At 37.1% G+C, this 16986-nt stretch overlaps 1 protein-coding gene across 1 annotated transcript in view; it reads right to left on the bottom strand.

Annotated features, from left to right (window-relative positions):
- Positions 1–16986, bottom strand: part of ULK4 (unc-51 like kinase 4) — a 244877-nt gene that overhangs the window by 165514 nt on the left and 62377 nt on the right. The window contains exon 16 of the mRNA XM_008068561.2: positions 15270–15348. Coding sequence (XP_008066752.2) covers positions 15270–15348 — 79 coding nt within the window. The remainder of the gene's footprint in view (positions 1–15269; positions 15349–16986) is intronic.

Below are 16986 nucleotides of genomic sequence, written 5' to 3'. Positions count from 1 at the left end.
TCTCCTTTTTCTAGCATCTTAAACTGGAAAAAAACCATTCTTAATTTTCAATAGAGTGGCTCTCAAAGTATAGTCCTTGAACCAGCAGCATCAAAAACCACCAGGGAACTCCTTAGAAATGCAAATCATTGTGCCCTATTCCAGACCTACTGAATGAGAAACTCTGGAGGTGAGATCCAACAATCTTCCAGGTATTTGTGATGCATAGTTTTCAGAACTACTGTTCCAATATGAGCATTTCAAGCTATAAAGTATTTCTCTCTTACCCCCACTTGAGCAGCATCACAGAAATGTTGACATGTTGGATGTCCGTTATCTTTCAGCTTAAAATATTTTCTAAATCCTTTTGCAATTTCTTCACTGACCTATGAGTTACTTACAAATGTTTGTCTTAATTTCCTAACATTTGGGAGATATTCTAGATTTCTTTTTTATCAATTTCTAATTTAATTCCATTGTGGTCAGAGAATATATTCTAGACAGTTTCAATCATTTGTTATAAAGATATGTTTTATGGCCAAGAATATGATCTTAGTGACTATTCAGTGTACCTTTAAAATAAAGGTATTGCCTCACTAGGCATTAGAGAAAAGCAAATCAAAACCACATTGAGATACCACCTAACTCTTCAGTAAGAATAGCCATCATTAATAAGACAAAAAAACAGCAGCTACTGGAGAGGATGCAAAGAAAAGAGAACACTTCTACACTGTTGGTGAGAATGCAAACTAGTTCAACCTCTTTGGGAAAACAGTGTGGCGATTTCCAAAAGAACTAGAAATTGACCTTCCATACAGCCCAGTTTTTCTTGCCTTTGTTTTTAAAATGTTTACATTGTTTTGAGCTTTGTGTTTTACTTATGAGTTAATTTGTATACCTGGAGTAACTTACATCACTTTGCAAAAAAGATACCTGCACGCGTATGTTTACTACAGCACTATCCACCATAGCAAAAACATGGAACCAACCGTGCTACTCATCAAAAGTAAAGTGGATTTTTTAAAATGTGGTACATATACACAATGGTATATTATGCAGCCATAAAGAAGAACAAAATTATGGACATCGCAGCAATTTGGATGAGTTTAGAGTCTAGCATAGTCAGTGATCTATCACAGAAACAAAGAACTGAGTACCACACGTTCTCATTCATAATTGGACCCTGAATACCTATCATAATACTACAAGAAAAGAACTGGCAGTAGTGTGACACTGCTGGGGGCGGCGGGCACACACATCAAAAAGGGTGCAGGATCCCAATCTAGGCGAAGTGAGGTTCAATGGGAGGCCCAAACTTCACTTGTACGTAGACACTTCTGTACCCAATCCTGACTTGTACTCCACATCTTTGAAATAAAAAAGAAATTTTTTTTAAAAAGGTGTTTTAGACTTGTGAAATTAGCATTCTATAAATGTTAATTAGTTTAATATTTATTAACATCATTCAAATCTTCCATGTTCTCACTGAATTTTTATGATTATTTTTTAAATATCCAACAATAATGAATTTGTCATTTTCAACTTCCCTTTCTATATTTCTTCCATATATTCTAAAGTAGTCTCATTTACTTATCTATTTTTTAAATTTTAAAGATGTGGGATACAATTCAGGAAGGTAGTCTCATTTTAAGGACTGTTAATGCTTCCTAATTGAAACTTTCAGTATTATGAAATATCTGTCTAATCTCTAGTAATAATCCATTAATGCCTATGCTATTAATATAGCCACTCAGGCTTTCTTGTGCTTCCATGGTATATATTGTTCCATGTTTTCCAGTCTAGTTTCCCATTTAAAGTATGTCTCACATAAACTGTCTATAGCTGGGTTTCCCTTGTTTACCCAGTATGACAATCTCTGCCTTTTGATGAATATTTAGGTCATTGTTTTTTAATATAACTATTAATATGGTGAGGTTTAAATCTATCATCTTGCTATTTGCTTTCTATGTGTCCCTTCCTTTATTCCTCCTTTCCTGACTCATTTTTTATTTAACATTAACTTAGCATTCCTTATGGTCTCTTTTATTCACTATTTAACAATAGCTTTTTTTCTTACTGGATAGTCTTCAGATTATAATAGCATCCATAAATTATCAGAAATCACCTTAAATCAACATTACATTATTTTATATACAATGTAAGAACACATATAATATGTGCCTACAACACAATATACACATAAAATATAGACATACAGTAAAATTCACATTAAACAATTCCATGTGTGTTCCTCCAGCCCCTTATGCAATTGCTGTCATATGTTTTACTTCTACTTATAAAACACATGATACATTTTTACGGCTTTACTCAATAGATGTTATAAGAAAGTGTTTTACATTTTCCAGCATATTTACCACAATAGTACTCTTCAATTATTCCTGTAAAACCAGGTTTATATCTGCTTATTCTTCTTTAACATGAAAACTTACTGTAACATTTTGTGTCAAATTCTCTCAGTTTAGAGACTAATTTGGCCATTTTCTCTTTATTTCTTTTACTCTTTAGAGTATTTTCACAGAATATAGAATTCTGTGGTAGCAATTTTGTTTCTTTCAACACTTTAAAAATATTACTCCACTATCTAATTATATCAGTGGTTTCTGATGAGAAATCACCACTCACATAATTGTTTCCCAGCATGTAATATATAGTATTTCTCTAATTGCTTTTAGAATTTTCTTTTTAGTTTTGATGAGTCCAGCTGTAGTCCTCTTTGGTCAATCTTGTTTGTGGTTCAATGAGATTCCTAGAAATATGAGCAGACGTCTATCATCAATTTGGATACATTTTCAACAATTATCCCTTCAAATATTCCTTCTATCTTATTCTTTCTTTCATCTCTTTCAGAGAGTCAAATAATGTGAATGTTAGATCATTTTATATTATCCCACAAGTCTCAGACACTGTGTTCTGCTTTCTTCATTCTTTTTTCTTTCTATCGTTTGAGTAATTTCTATAAACAGACACATAATTCAGTGATTCTTTCTCCTATTATGTTCTCACTGTGAAGTCCATCCAATAAAAGTTTTTGAACTTTGCTCACAGGGCATGGCAAAAATAGTACAGAGAAGTTCCAGATGCCCTTCCTACAGTTTCCCCTAAGATAACACCTTATATAATTATAGAGCAATATCAAAGCCAAAAGTTTGACATTGGCACAATGTGTGTGTATAATTCTGTATCATTTTACCACATGTGTAGATTCACATAACTGCAATTTTAAAAAAAGCAGAATTATTCCATTATCACAAAGATCTCCCTCATGCAATTCCTTTGTAATCAAACCCTCCCTCTTTCCCCATATTGCTAACCCCTAGCAACCACTCATCTATTTCCCAGCACTACAGTTTTGTAATTTCAAGGATGGTATATTAATTCCACATTTCAGTCATCATAACACCTTTGAGTTGTTGGGTGTATCAATAGTTCATTTCTCTTTACCACTAACGATGTAGCACAGTTTAATTACTCACAAATTGAAGGACATTTTGGTGGTTCCGGTTTTGCCTTATTACAAATAAAGCTGATATAAATAGTCATGTTATTTGTATTTGTATGAATATAAGAAAAAAAAAGTTCAAGAGTGAAAATGTGACGTGTATTAATATGAGTATATTTGATATAGAGTTATAATATGGTAAGTGTATGTTTAGTTTTTTAACAAAACTGCCAAAATGTTTTTGAGTAGATGTATGATTTTATAGTCCCACCAGCAATATAATGAAATCTAGTTTCTCAGTATCCTTGATAGCACTTAGAACTGTCACTATTGTTTTAATAGATATAGGTACAGTCTTACTTCGCTTCCTCTAATAGATAATAAATATTTTCTCGTGTACTTGTTTGCTATTAATGTAGACTCTTTGGTAAAATGCTTCTCATGGCTTTTGCCCGTTTTCTAATTCGATGTTTTTAACTTTTGAGTTTTGAGACATATTCCAGATATGAGTCCTTTGCCAGATAAGTAGTTTGTGTGTGTGTATATATATATTTTTTTTCTTTTTTTCGTTTTTTTTTGAGTTGGAGTCTCACTCTATCACCCAGATTGGAGTGCAGTGGCCGCTCCTGGCCACCGCAGCCTCAACCTGCTGGGCTCCGGCGATCCTTCCGCCTCAGCCTTCCAAGTAGCTGGAACTATAGGCGTACGCTACCACACCCGGCTAATTTTTTGATTTATTGTACAGATGAGGTCTCACCAAGTTTCCCAGGTGGGTCTCGAACCCGCAGGCTCAGGCAATTCACTCACCTCAGCCTCCCAAGGCGCAGGATTACAGGCTGAGCCACCAAGCCCGGCTTCAGATAAGTAGTTTATAAACATTTTCTGCATGTGTCTAGTTTGTCTTTTCATCATCCTAACAGGGTCTTTTGTAAAGCAAAAGTTTTTAATTTTGATGAAGTCTAATTTATTAACTTTTTTCTTTTATTTATTTATTTATTTATTTATTTTTGAGTTGGAGTCTCACTCTGTCGCCCAGATTGGAGTGCAGTGGCTGCTCCCGGCCACCGCAGCCTCAACCTGCTGGGCTCTGGCAATCCTTCCGCCTCAGCCTTCCAAGTAGATGGAATTACACTTTTTTCTTTTATAGATAATGTTTTTGGTGTCAAGTCTAAGAATTCTTTGTCTAGCCGAGGGTCACCAAAAGTCTCTCCTGTAAACCTTGTGGCTCATTATTTTCCTCTACAGAGTATTGAGGTTTGCTCTGGCAAATAGTTAAAAGGCTAGTCAATCCCCTCAATTCTGTGGAGGCTAGGTTTTTGCTTTTGTTAATACCATTGTTTTCTTGTTTTTTCTTTAGTACTAGAATGCAGCCCTTAATCCTGGAACATGGTTCTTAAGGTTGGTGTAGTCCTTCTCAAATTCCACTGGAAAATTCAAAGTGTTTACCAAATCTCTCAACTTGGTGAGACTTGATTTTCAAATTTTATCTCCCTAGCACTGGACAACTGCTAAAATTTCTGCTCAACTCTTTAATCTTCCAGCTGCTGCTTTCTGCCAAGTTCCATGGGGTATTACTCAGCACACGTACAGTTTCAAAGTTAACCAATGACAGTAGAGGAACTTGCACACATATTTCATGATTCTGCTCTTGCTAAGATTTCCCCTCACTCACAATCCATCCCCCTCCTCCAGCAGTACCAAATTCGAACCTCAGTTCCTTGGTCCTTTAATAATGTTAACTACTGCCTGACTCTGGCCCTTCGTGTGAACTCAAAGCATCTGCAGAAGGAGAAGCCAGTTAAATACACAGCTCACTTAGGTTACTTTCCTTCTTTCAAGTAGTATGTTATCTCCAGTTTCTCTCTTCTTTTATTTTTTATATTCTGTCCAGATGTGTTGTTATTGGCAGAAAAATAAGCCCAATACAGTTTCTCAAACATACCGGAATCCAAAGTCCAGGTCTTATTTTTATGTTAATTTCTCAGTATGGGAAAAGTATAAATTTATATACCAAAACATTAACGGATCTGAAAAAACTGTAGTTGCACATTTATATGGTAGACTTCTTTTTTCTCTCTTCCTATAACTGAAAATAAAAATCAACAAACTTCTTTGTTATCTCTGTGTACACAAATGAGTTACTCCTTTTTTTTCAAAATCTCTATTTTATTAAAAGGATCGCTCTTCAAGGATCTTAGTTCCAAATGACTGCCCTGGGCAAAATTAAGGCCTCGTCTTCTATTCTTAATTATACCAAACCTCAAAACTACATCCCATCCAGTCCCAGACAGCCTTAAAGTGACATCATCTCAAATTTCAGTTTCCTTTCCTATTTCTGACTTTTAAGAATTTCCCTTACATTCTTGTGCATTCACATAGGTATCCTAAGAAAGTCTTTTTATCCGACAATTCTAGGTTTATTTTTGTTTTGTTTTGCTGTCAAGGGACTTTCAAGATTATCTAAACAGCTAAGTTGCCATAATTAGAACACATGTCATTTTTATAATTAGGATATTTACAAAATCATAATAAATGTTACATGGAAAAACTACAGAGAAAAACAAGTCCACATACATACATATAATATATATATCCCAGAAAGTGCAACAATGACCATTCGTTCTTCAAAAAAGTTGTAAGCTGAGTATTAGGACTATGGAAAACAGGAACCATGATAGAACTTACTGTGAGTAGTTGTACTAATAATGAAAAGTTACCCTCCTCAAGCTACCAGGGGCAGAAGAGGAAGTGGTACAAAGTGCAGCTTAGTACTGAGCAAGAGTCCAACGTGGAAAACACTATACCACAACATTTAAAACAGATGCATCATATACGATGTTCAGCGTTTCCAAAAGCATACAATTTTCACAGACAACTAAGTAAGTTAAATAATGCTTCAAATTGTTATATATCCACTGCTTAACACAAAATTTAAATTCTACAACCAAGTCAGTAGAAAGCTAAATAACAGTGTCAATAGTCTTAAGTCACTAATTCTTAGAAGATTTCACTCTTCTGAATAACTGGATCACAAAATGTGATTATCCCACAAAAAAAAGAACACAAATGTAAAATAAGTGTTTAAAATTAAATTAATGTCAAAACAATGATGCTGCTAATAATGTACAGCATGGTGAACTTAGCAAATTAACAGTCTATTGAAAATAAAAAGAAAAATGCAATGGCAATTAATGACAGTTAATACATGATTAACATTTCCTGAAATAAATAAAATTATAATTTAAGAAGTTAAAACAGGTGAGTTATAACCCTTTTTTTTTTTTTTTTTTTTTTTTAGTTGAAGTCTCACTCTGTCACCCAGGCTGGAGTGCAGTGGCACACTCAAGGCCACCCCAGCACTGACCTGCTGGGCTCCGGTGTTCCTTCCACTCAGCTTTCCAAGTAGCCATATAATTTTTAAGATTATGTTCTCATTGCATACATCACATGACAGTTAAAGTGGCATTGCAAAGGAAAAGGTGTACAATGGAGCTACTTGGCAGCATCGCTTTTATCAAATGATCAAAGTGCAACCAATAAGGGAAAACCTGACACTATGTGCTTCCTGAGGTATTGAAACATGAAGCTCCTATCGCCTGTGATATATTCCTACCCATAAAAAAAGAAAGTTTAATCTAAATCTAAGCAAGTTTCTAGACCGAACTTATAATTTATAGGAAATTTAGCAACTTCGGGAACAGGTTTAGCGATGACAAGAAAAAACAAGACACATATCTGGAATATGGAACATTCTACAAGACAAATGGCCTAGACTCTCCAAGAAACTGATATCATGCAACAAGATGGAGAAACAATGCTAGAAGAAATATTAGCAAAGAGGCTCCTATGTTGTATAAATATGAGCCAAAACACTCTCTTTTGAAGATGCAAAGGTGGCTTAATTTTAATAATTCTGTTAATATAATCAATCTATTAATAAAGATAGGAAGAAAACTTATACAATCCTGTCTATAGATGCCATATAGCCAAACCCAACACCAGTCAATGTTGAAAACAAAGAAGTTGGTACATACTTTTTTACACTATTTTATACAAGTATTTAATGAGAATACACAACACTGAAAATTATCTTTCATCAGTTAAGGATTGTAAATTATACAACCTTTTTGGATAACAGTTTAGATTACCCTCCAAAGTTGAACATACACATATCCTATAACCTACCAATTCTATTCCTAGGCATACTCAATAGAGAGCTTGCACAAATACATCAAAATATGTGTGCAAGATTTATAATGGTCGAATATGGAAAACAATCCAAATGTTCACCACCAGTGATGTGTATATTCATGTAAAGAAAGTGAAGTGTGGGTACATACAAAAAGGATAAATTCCACAAATAAAATATGGAATAAAAGAAGCCAGAAAAAAAGTATATATTGCACATGACTCAATTAAAATAAAATTCAAAAGCAAGTAAAATAAACATAGTATTACAAGATCCAATAACTTCCTTTGGAGCAAAGGGAAAGTACCAGATGAGGGCGCAAGTGATCAAGAGAGGGCATAAGGGGGTCTCTCCTTAATTCCTTAAGCAGTATCTTTTTGTTTTGTTCATATTTCTATATACTAAAACACTTCAATAAAAAGAACCACAATTTTCAAACCAAAAAGAAGGCACAAAGTAATCCCTAAATATCTAAAAGAAATTGAAAATACATAAATATACATGTATATATAATATTGGTAACAGGAGTACAAAGTGAAGAATTATTTCAATTGGTTTTAAAACTCAGCATTTTGACTGTACATATCATCCATGGATTATAGCCCAAGGACAAAAAAAGATACAAAAAAACCTTAAGATGTACTTTGTAATTTTGTTGTCAGTAATACTTGTACTACTATTTTTAAATTTTCTGTTCTAAACTATAAGCTAAAAAAATAAGTAATTACGATATGAATATCATCAGCTTCTGAGAAAAAAGTAAAAATGTTAAATCAAAAGGGTAAAAACTCTCATTTTACATTTGAATTGGAAGTATCAGTATGAATGAACCATAATTTTTCTCTTTTTACAAAATAATATTTTCTAGATTGGACCTCCAAAAAGTTCTAGAAGAAATAACAATCCTAGTAGCAGTGAAAAGACCTACCCAGAATGTGTTCTCCAAATACTACTTCCCACTAAAAGTAAACAAGGTTCCTTACTGAAGTGATTTCAAAACCAGGGACTGACTATTCCCAGGACAAGCCTGTTAAAACTTACCGCCAGAATGCAAGCAAGTCACCAGAGGCAGCAGTAGGGTCGTGTCAACAGGAGCAGGAGCAAGTTTGAAAGGCTCCCATTGGACAGAAGAGAAACAATTTAACCATCAAAAAGACTAACGATGGCAAAGGACTAGACTATACAACTAAACACACAATAGTCTATATGTCCTTAGTTATACAAAAGAAATCTCATTGGACATTTATGGAGATTACTAAGATACCAGGTACTCATCATTCTGAAAACTGGCCTATCAAAAGAAACAATCAAGCATTTATCTTGCCTTGCTAGCTGGGCACCATGGCTCATGTCTGAAATCCCAGCACTTCAAGAGGCCAAGGTGAGAGGATTGCTTGAGCCCAGAAGTTCAAGTGCAACCTGGGCAATGTGGCAAGACCTTATCTCTACAAAAACATTTGAAACATTAGCTAAGCATAGCGGTGCATAGCTGTAGTCCCAGCTATTTGGGAGGCTGAGGTGCAAGTATCACTTGAGCCCAGGAGGTCGAGGCTGTGGTGACAGCCTCTCAGTCTGGGTGACAGAGTGAAACTCAAACTCAAAAAAATAAAAAATAAATGAACAAATCAATAAATACCCCACCTTGCTAAACAAACTGTATTTTATGATAACCAAATAGTGGATCAGGGAAAACTCTTCTGTGAGAAAAACTTCCAACTATAAACAGAAAGGAATTATAGAATATTATAGAATAAGAAAACTGTCACTTTGCAGCCTTAAAGGATTACTGATCTAGATGATGATCAATCGATGCTAAAGCTGTTAAATAAAAGAATGATGGGATTTTTGTTTGTTTGTTTGAGTTGGAGTCTCACTCTGTCTACTCCCAAGCTGGAGTACAGTGGCACTCCCCCGACCACCACAGCCTCGACCTGCTGGGCTCAGGCAATCTTTCCACCTCAGCCTTCCAAGTAGCTGGAACTACAAGTAGCATGCCCAGGTAATTTTTGGATTTATTATAGAAACAAGGTCTCATCATGTTGCCCAGGCAGGTCTCGAACCTGCAGGCCCAGGCAATCCTCTAGCCTCGGCCTCCCAAAGTGCTGGGATTATAGGCTTGAGCCACCACGCCTAACCTAGGGAATATTTATAAGGCTGCCAACATCCTATTCTAGTGATCAATCTTAACCCCACAAAGGAGACAACTAGACATCATATGCCTTTATCTATGAGGCAGTAGGAACTATACAGCATGGACTATGATGAATTTCTGTCTTACCAGATACCCTCAGAAAAGTACTGAACTTGCATATAATCAATGGTCTATATCTAAACAGCAGCCTCCAGGAAAGACAGGTGATAAAGGACTATATTAAATGACACCAAAATGGTGCAATAAAACTTCTGACATTCCAGTTTTGGTGAAGACAAATGAGAATTTGTCTGTCGTAAATAAATGGTACTTAAAAATAATAGGCAAGAAAATGTTTGGAATTAAGAAATTAGCCGGGCTTAGTGGCTCAGCCTATAATTCCGCGCTTTGGGGAGGCCGAGGTGAGTGGATTGCCTGAGCCCGCGGGTTCGAGACCCACCTAGGCAACTTGGTGAGACCTCATCTCTACAGTAAAATCAAAAAATTAGCCGGGTGTGGTAACATACGCCTGTAGTTCCAGCTACTTGGAAGGCTGAGGCGGAAGGATCACCAGAAACCAGCAGGTCGAGGATGCAGTGGCCAGGAGCGGCCACTGCACTCCAGTCTGGGCGACAGAGTGAGACTCCGACTCAAAAAAAAAAAAAAAGAAAGAAACTTAAGGGTCACATCATCTAAACACAATATGGGACCTTGTTTCAATCCTGACTCAAAGAAAAATTACAAAGTGATGTGTATGAGTCCATCAAGAAAACCTGAACACTGGTTGTTAGATGATATGCAGAAACTAGTGCTGAATTTGTTGGGTGTGATAAAGGAATTGTAGTCATATGTTTTTAAATCATTTTCTGTTAGAAAAATGTGTTTGTGAACAGAGTGAGTTTCTTTAAAATACTCCAGAGAGAGAGAGATAGACAGACAGAGAGAGAGAGAGAGACAGAGAGAGAAGGAGGGCAAGCAAAAGCAAGGGGGAGCCAGGCTCGCTGGCTCAGCCTGCAATCCCACGCTTTGGGAGGCTGAGATGAGTCGACTGCCTGAGCCAACGGGTTCGAGACCCGCCTGGGCAACTTGGCAAGACCTCATCTCTACAATAAATCAAAAAATTAGCCGGGCATGGTAGCGCGCGCCTGTAGTTCCAGCTGCTTGGAAGGCTGAGGCGGAAGGATCGCCAGAGCCCAGCAGGTCGAGGCTGTGGTGCCCGGGAGTAGCCACTGCACTCCAGTCTGGGCGACAGAGTGAGACGCCAACTCAAAAAAAAAAAAAAAAAAGCAAGGGGGGAACGAAAGCAGGAGACCTAGATGAAACAAGATTGGCACGTGTTGGCAATTGCTGGAAGTCAGTGATGCTGCCTCATTATTCAAGTCTCTCTATTTGTATATACGTTGAAACTTTTCGTAATAAAAAATTTTAATGGCCGGGCTCCGTGGCTCAGCCCGTAATCCCGCGCCTTTGGGAGGCTGAGATGAGTGGACTGCCTGAGCCCGCGGGTTCGAGACCCGCCAGGGCAACTTGGCGAGACCTCATCTCTAAAATAAATCAAAAATTAGCCGGGCGTGGTAGTGCATGCCTGTAATTCTGGCTACTTGGAAGGCTGAGGCGGAAGGATCGCCGGAGCCCAGCAGGTCGAGGCTGCGGTGGCCAGGAACAGCCACTGCACTCCAGTCTGGGCGACAGAGTGAGACTCCAACTCAAAAAAAAAAAATTTTTTTAATGAACAAGTTCACCTAGAATGTCTGCTAATATTCCCTTTAGCTCTACAATTGTATGGATCTGTATTCAATTTCCTAAAATATATCCACTGCATGCTGGAGACTAAATATTTATAGCATAAGCCAGGCGTGGTGGCTCATTTCTGTAATCCCGGCACTTTGGGAGGCAGAAACAAGAGTATTGACTGGGCTACTTGGCGAGGGGGTTCGAGACCAGCCTGGGCAACTTGGCGAGACCTCATCTCTACAATAAATCAAAAAATTAGCTGGGTGTGGTGCCATGTGCCTATAGTTCCAGCTACTTGGAAGGCTGCAGCAGAAAGATTGCCTGAGCCCAGTCAAGGAGGCAGTAGCCGTTAAGTGTGCCACTGCACTCCAGCCTAATGACAGAGTGAGACTCCAACACACACAAATGCAATGTAGCATAATATCAGAAATACTTCTTAAAATTATCATACTTAAGAATCACAATGATTATAAACTGGTAGCTTGTTATCTAGAAAAATAAACTTCAGATGACTGTATTTTTCTGTGGGAAATTAAAAACGTCAATAAATGCTTCTAACCACATAGAAGAGATCATGACCAGTTCTTTTCTGTAGTCACCAAGAATAAGATGAAAGAGATTTAAATTATACCATAAGGAGAGTAAAATGGACTTCCTTGCTCCATATCTTCTTTCTCTTTGTAACAAATTACACCATCATACTCTCCTAACATTCTTTTAATCATTCATTAAATTATTCATCATTGACTGAGTGTCTGACATAAATGTTACTTTTCTACACTGTAAGTACAAAGGTGAATAGCAAGATGAGGTTCTATGTCTTTAAAATGCTTATAGGATCTTCAACAACAATTTTATTATCCACTAACAGTAAACATACTGGAGAAATCAGGATTCGTCCCACACTTAAAGTTTTATTAATGATTTTCTGAAATATTATCTACAAATGCCTGATCATGAGTTTTACAGAAACCTAGCTCAAGAATTCTGAACCTAAGGTTCACCAATGGACTCCACAGGTTCCAAATCCCCTGAAATCATGTACAAGGCATTCACTGTATTGTCCTGGAGAGGCTGTCCCTGTTTTCACTAATCTCATTCACCTCAAACGGTAACAATCACCAATGAAATAAAGCTGCATTTCATATAGCAAAAACTTCTAAAAAAAAAAAAAAGATGAAACACTGTATCATGTATCTTCTGAACCTTCACAGATCCTGCTTCTTCTGAAAGTTAAGTGATAAATTCTCTAACTTCTTTTTCGGTGTTGGAGTGACCTCTAGTGGCTACCTAAAGCATGACAGCCAACTGTTCAAAGCGGGCATTAAAGAATGAAAAGGTGAGGAGCACCTGGCTCAATTTCAAGTTATTATGCAAAATCCCCACTGTCCAATCTAATCTAGTTCACAATAGAGTGCTGAATTTGAAACAGTTTACAAAACAGCTAGGTACACACCATCCCCTTTTTTAAAATAATGAAATAAGTATGATTTTCCTCTCAATTTCTTACATTTCAACCTACCAAAACATCAGCAAACACTCAGCAAGGGAACAGTGCAGGAATAAAAGATACAAGGAGCTCAGAGATTAACACCCACCCTCCCTCTCAGTGGAGGCTTCATCAGGAATCCAACGTCTACAAAAGGGAGAGCAACTACGTAGGAGAAATACTCTAAGAACACTCACTGGCCAGAGAACTCAACCTGAGTGAGCACAAGTAACAAATGTGTTCAGGAACTGCTGGGCCAAATGCTAAGTAGCAGTGGCAGCAGCGACAGCAAGTGCCAGGAGGACCAGGACACAGCATGGAGCCAAGGGTGAGTACAACACCCAGATGGGTTGGTAGGTCCCAGGTCACTGAAGATGTCCTCTGCCCAGTCCCTTGAGAATTCCCACAGCAGCAGACCATACCACCTTCCAGCCATTGCCACAGGGAGTCCCAAGCACATCAATACTCTTTTATTCATTTATTTCACAAATATTTGTCAGCACCTGTTTATATACAAGGCACTGTCTAGGCACTGGGGTGCAGTGTTGAACAAAATAGTTAAAATTCCCTGTTCTGATGAGCTTGTATTCCTAGTGTAGAAAGAAAGACAAATACATAAAATGTCAGATGGTAATAAATGCTATGAAAAATAAAGTAGAGTAATGGGGTTTGGAAGTGATGGGGTGGCCATGGTATTCTTTTTTTTTTTTTTTTGAGAAAGCAGGATTTGAGAGGATAGAAAAGCTCCCAGAGCAGGAAGGGACCCAAGGGGGTTACCCTACCATGGTATTCTTATAGACAGGTTGCTCATCTCAGTTCAGAAGAGCTGCTCTTCCAGTGCTCAGCAGTCACTTGTGGTTGCTGGTGACCACATTAGACAGTACAACAGATCTTCTGGAATAATCATTCATGCCTTGTCAGTTCATAATTTTTATCCTCTTTTTTTTTCCTGAATCTTAAGAGCATGCATCCAATTGATCTTCAAATTCATAACAGCTTCCTAAAGAATCTATCCTACAGCAATGAATGCCTGCTCTGGCTATGCAGGAATATCCTCTAAAATCCTAGGACTTTGTCTTAGACTTTTCTTTCTTTCCCATCTCCTACAGCCATTCTGTCTCACTGGAAACCTTATGCCCTGAGCCATCAGAAGGAACCCCCATTTTTGATTTCTTAAACCTTCTCATCCTCCTGGTGATACAGCCCTATCTGCTCAGTGTTTTTTAATATAAAAATTTACTTTATACAACCCTGGGAGCCAACCTGGGTATCATCAGTGATCATATCAGTCACAATTCATTTCTTTTAATCCCAGAAAGAAAGGGGAAGTTTAAACTTAGTGACGTTTTTACTTGTAACTCAGAGATCCAATAGTTTGCAGAAAACACAAATGCAACTCTAAGCAAGGGAAATATAGTGAGATTAAGTTAATCCCCCAATTACGGCTACCCAGACAGTCCACGGCCAGCTGGGATACTATCCCAGCAACTGGCTACTACAGTGAACAGCACAGATAGCAAAAATTTTTCATCAACGCAGAAAGTTCTGTTGGATAGTACTTAAATAGACAATTCCTCTTAAAGCTCTCAATATCAGCCTCAGCTCTAAAAAAAAAAAACACTCCTCTCTTTACTCCTTTTGTTCTTCTCTCGGGAGTTCTTACTCTTTCTCTAAATGCCTTGTTTCTTTTCATCTATTTTGATTCAAAGTATAAAACTCTATTACTATTTAAGAGCAATATACACTAACAGACTAGGTAGAAGTACTTTCCGGTATTCAAGGACACTCAAGTAGGCAGTACAATGGTAGCATTCACTTCACAGGACCCAGAGTTACAGGTTAACTAAATAATAAATTCTTTCCAGCATCAATACTTGAAAGAAATTACTAATATTAGAAAATATCTTTAGTGCATGCATGGCCACTAAATACTTGGATCGGTTGTCAAGAAATAACTGATGACCAGTGAAGAAAAAAGTACTAAATTCAAGGTCAAAAGGCACTTTGAATTATGAGATATACTTTAACTAGAAAATGCATTTGTTATAATAAAACGTTGGATAAATATAAGAAAGCAAGCAATGAAACAGTCCTTATCAACTCAGCCGTACCACCTTTAATAACAGACCACATTGTAAATGAGCTGCTGGATTTAAGGTGATTATTTTATAATGAATACCACAATTCCAAAAAGAAAAATTAAGTGAAGATCAATGAATGTTTTAAATTATAGAACCGGAACAGTCTTTTTTGTCCTTCATGACATTTCAGTAATAGAAGAAATTACCTCGATAACCGGTGTATTTTCCTGGAGCTCAGTTGTGTGTGAGGCCAGTAAACCAATCACCCGAGCAACCTTGGCCCGTCTGTAAATGAAGAGAAAATAGGCTGTGAAGAGAAGAGTCAGGGACAAGGAAACCAAACCCAACTAGTTACATTACGCAATGATGAGAACTAGATATAAGAATGTGAAATAAAAATTGAATGTGATGGGTCAGACACACACTTCCCCATGTATACAGCCCAGAGAACCTCTCCCTCCTGCACACAGGGGGACACCAGTGGCAATGTCCTCTGCAACACCATAACAGTGACAAAATTAAACAAGTAGTGGTTGAAAAAGGCCTTAATCAGAGAAAAGAGGAATAGTAATTAATGCTTTTATCTTTGAGTACAGAGGCATCTCTGTTCAGCTCATTAGTAGATCAATGAGTTCCTAGACAAGTAGTAAATAATATCTAAATAATAACGTATATGGATATATTCAATTTAATAGAATTTTTTACAATAAGTTTTACAAATATTGTTCTATTTTAATAAACACTAGTTAGTTTTAAGGAAGTGTCTCTTTAGTATCCAACAGAAAATGAGCAAATTACTAAATAACACTTCAGTGTGATTTGAAAAGTATTTCATGCAGAAAATTAGCTTTGATAAAATTTTCTTAACTGAAAATAATGGTGAGTTGATGAGAGCTGCACTCTCATTTAGTGATGTTTGCATGCTATCTGGGCTAATCAGTATGCACAATAGCCAGAGAGTCTTTATTTTTTAGGTCTTTAAAATAAACCTATGTGGGACCCATGGAGGGAAACAAATCAGACTCAGAAAAGTACCACAGGGAAAATGTTTCTGTTGTCACAACTCTAACACACAGAAATAGCTCTTATGAATTTCAACACTTCTTGAATTACTCATTCAAGTCCCTAAATATATACAGATTAAAGAAGTTCTAGGCATTTGTATGCTTAGTATCCTACCTCTGAATAACAAGATTATACTTTAAAAGCTCGATCTCAGCCTGTAATCCCAGCACTTTAGGAGGCCAAGGTGAGTGGATTGCCTGAGCCTACAGGTTCGAGACCCACCCGGGCAACTTGGCAAGACCTCATCTCTACAGTAAATCAAAAATTACCTGGGCGCGGCAGCACGCGCCTGTAATTCCAACTACTTGGAAGGCTGAGGCGGAAGGATCACCGGAGCCCAGCAAGTCAAGGCTGCGGTGGCCAGGAGCGTGCCACTGCACTCCAGTCTGGGCGACAGAGTGAGACTCTGACTCAAAAAAAAACAAAACAAAACAAAATAAAAAGTGATCATTTTGAAAAATATTTGTAGAATATTGAACCAAGAGCTGCAGGAAAAAGTTTCCAGTCACAGCTTTGCCACTGCTCGGCTGTGTGACCACAACCAAGTCAATTATGCATCAATTTCCACACGCGCAACTTAAGAGGGCAGAAGAGTCAACATTTAAGTTTTTTCACAATTGTAAAACTGATGCTTATTATTTAAAAAATTCACTAATGAACTAAAAGATGTGAAACAAAACTTATCTCTTTCCAAAGACAGGTTCAAAATACTTATAAAACACTGAAACATTTTTTCATCTATAAAATTAAATACTGGCTACTAGTTTTATTCAATTAAATTAAAAATATATCAACATGTTAACTAAATATTTTATCCAATATCACCAGAAACAACTATTAGAACAAGAGAAATTACAC

Source organism: Carlito syrichta, unplaced genomic scaffold, assembly GCF_000164805.1.
Source record: "Carlito syrichta isolate Samal-C Ts95f unplaced genomic scaffold, Tarsius_syrichta-2.0.1 Scaffold311198, whole genome shotgun sequence".
Lineage (NCBI taxonomy): Eukaryota > Metazoa > Chordata > Mammalia > Primates > Tarsiidae > Carlito > Carlito syrichta.
The sequence above is the reverse complement of the archived record's forward strand: the minus strand, read 5'-3'. Positions and strand labels throughout refer to the sequence as shown.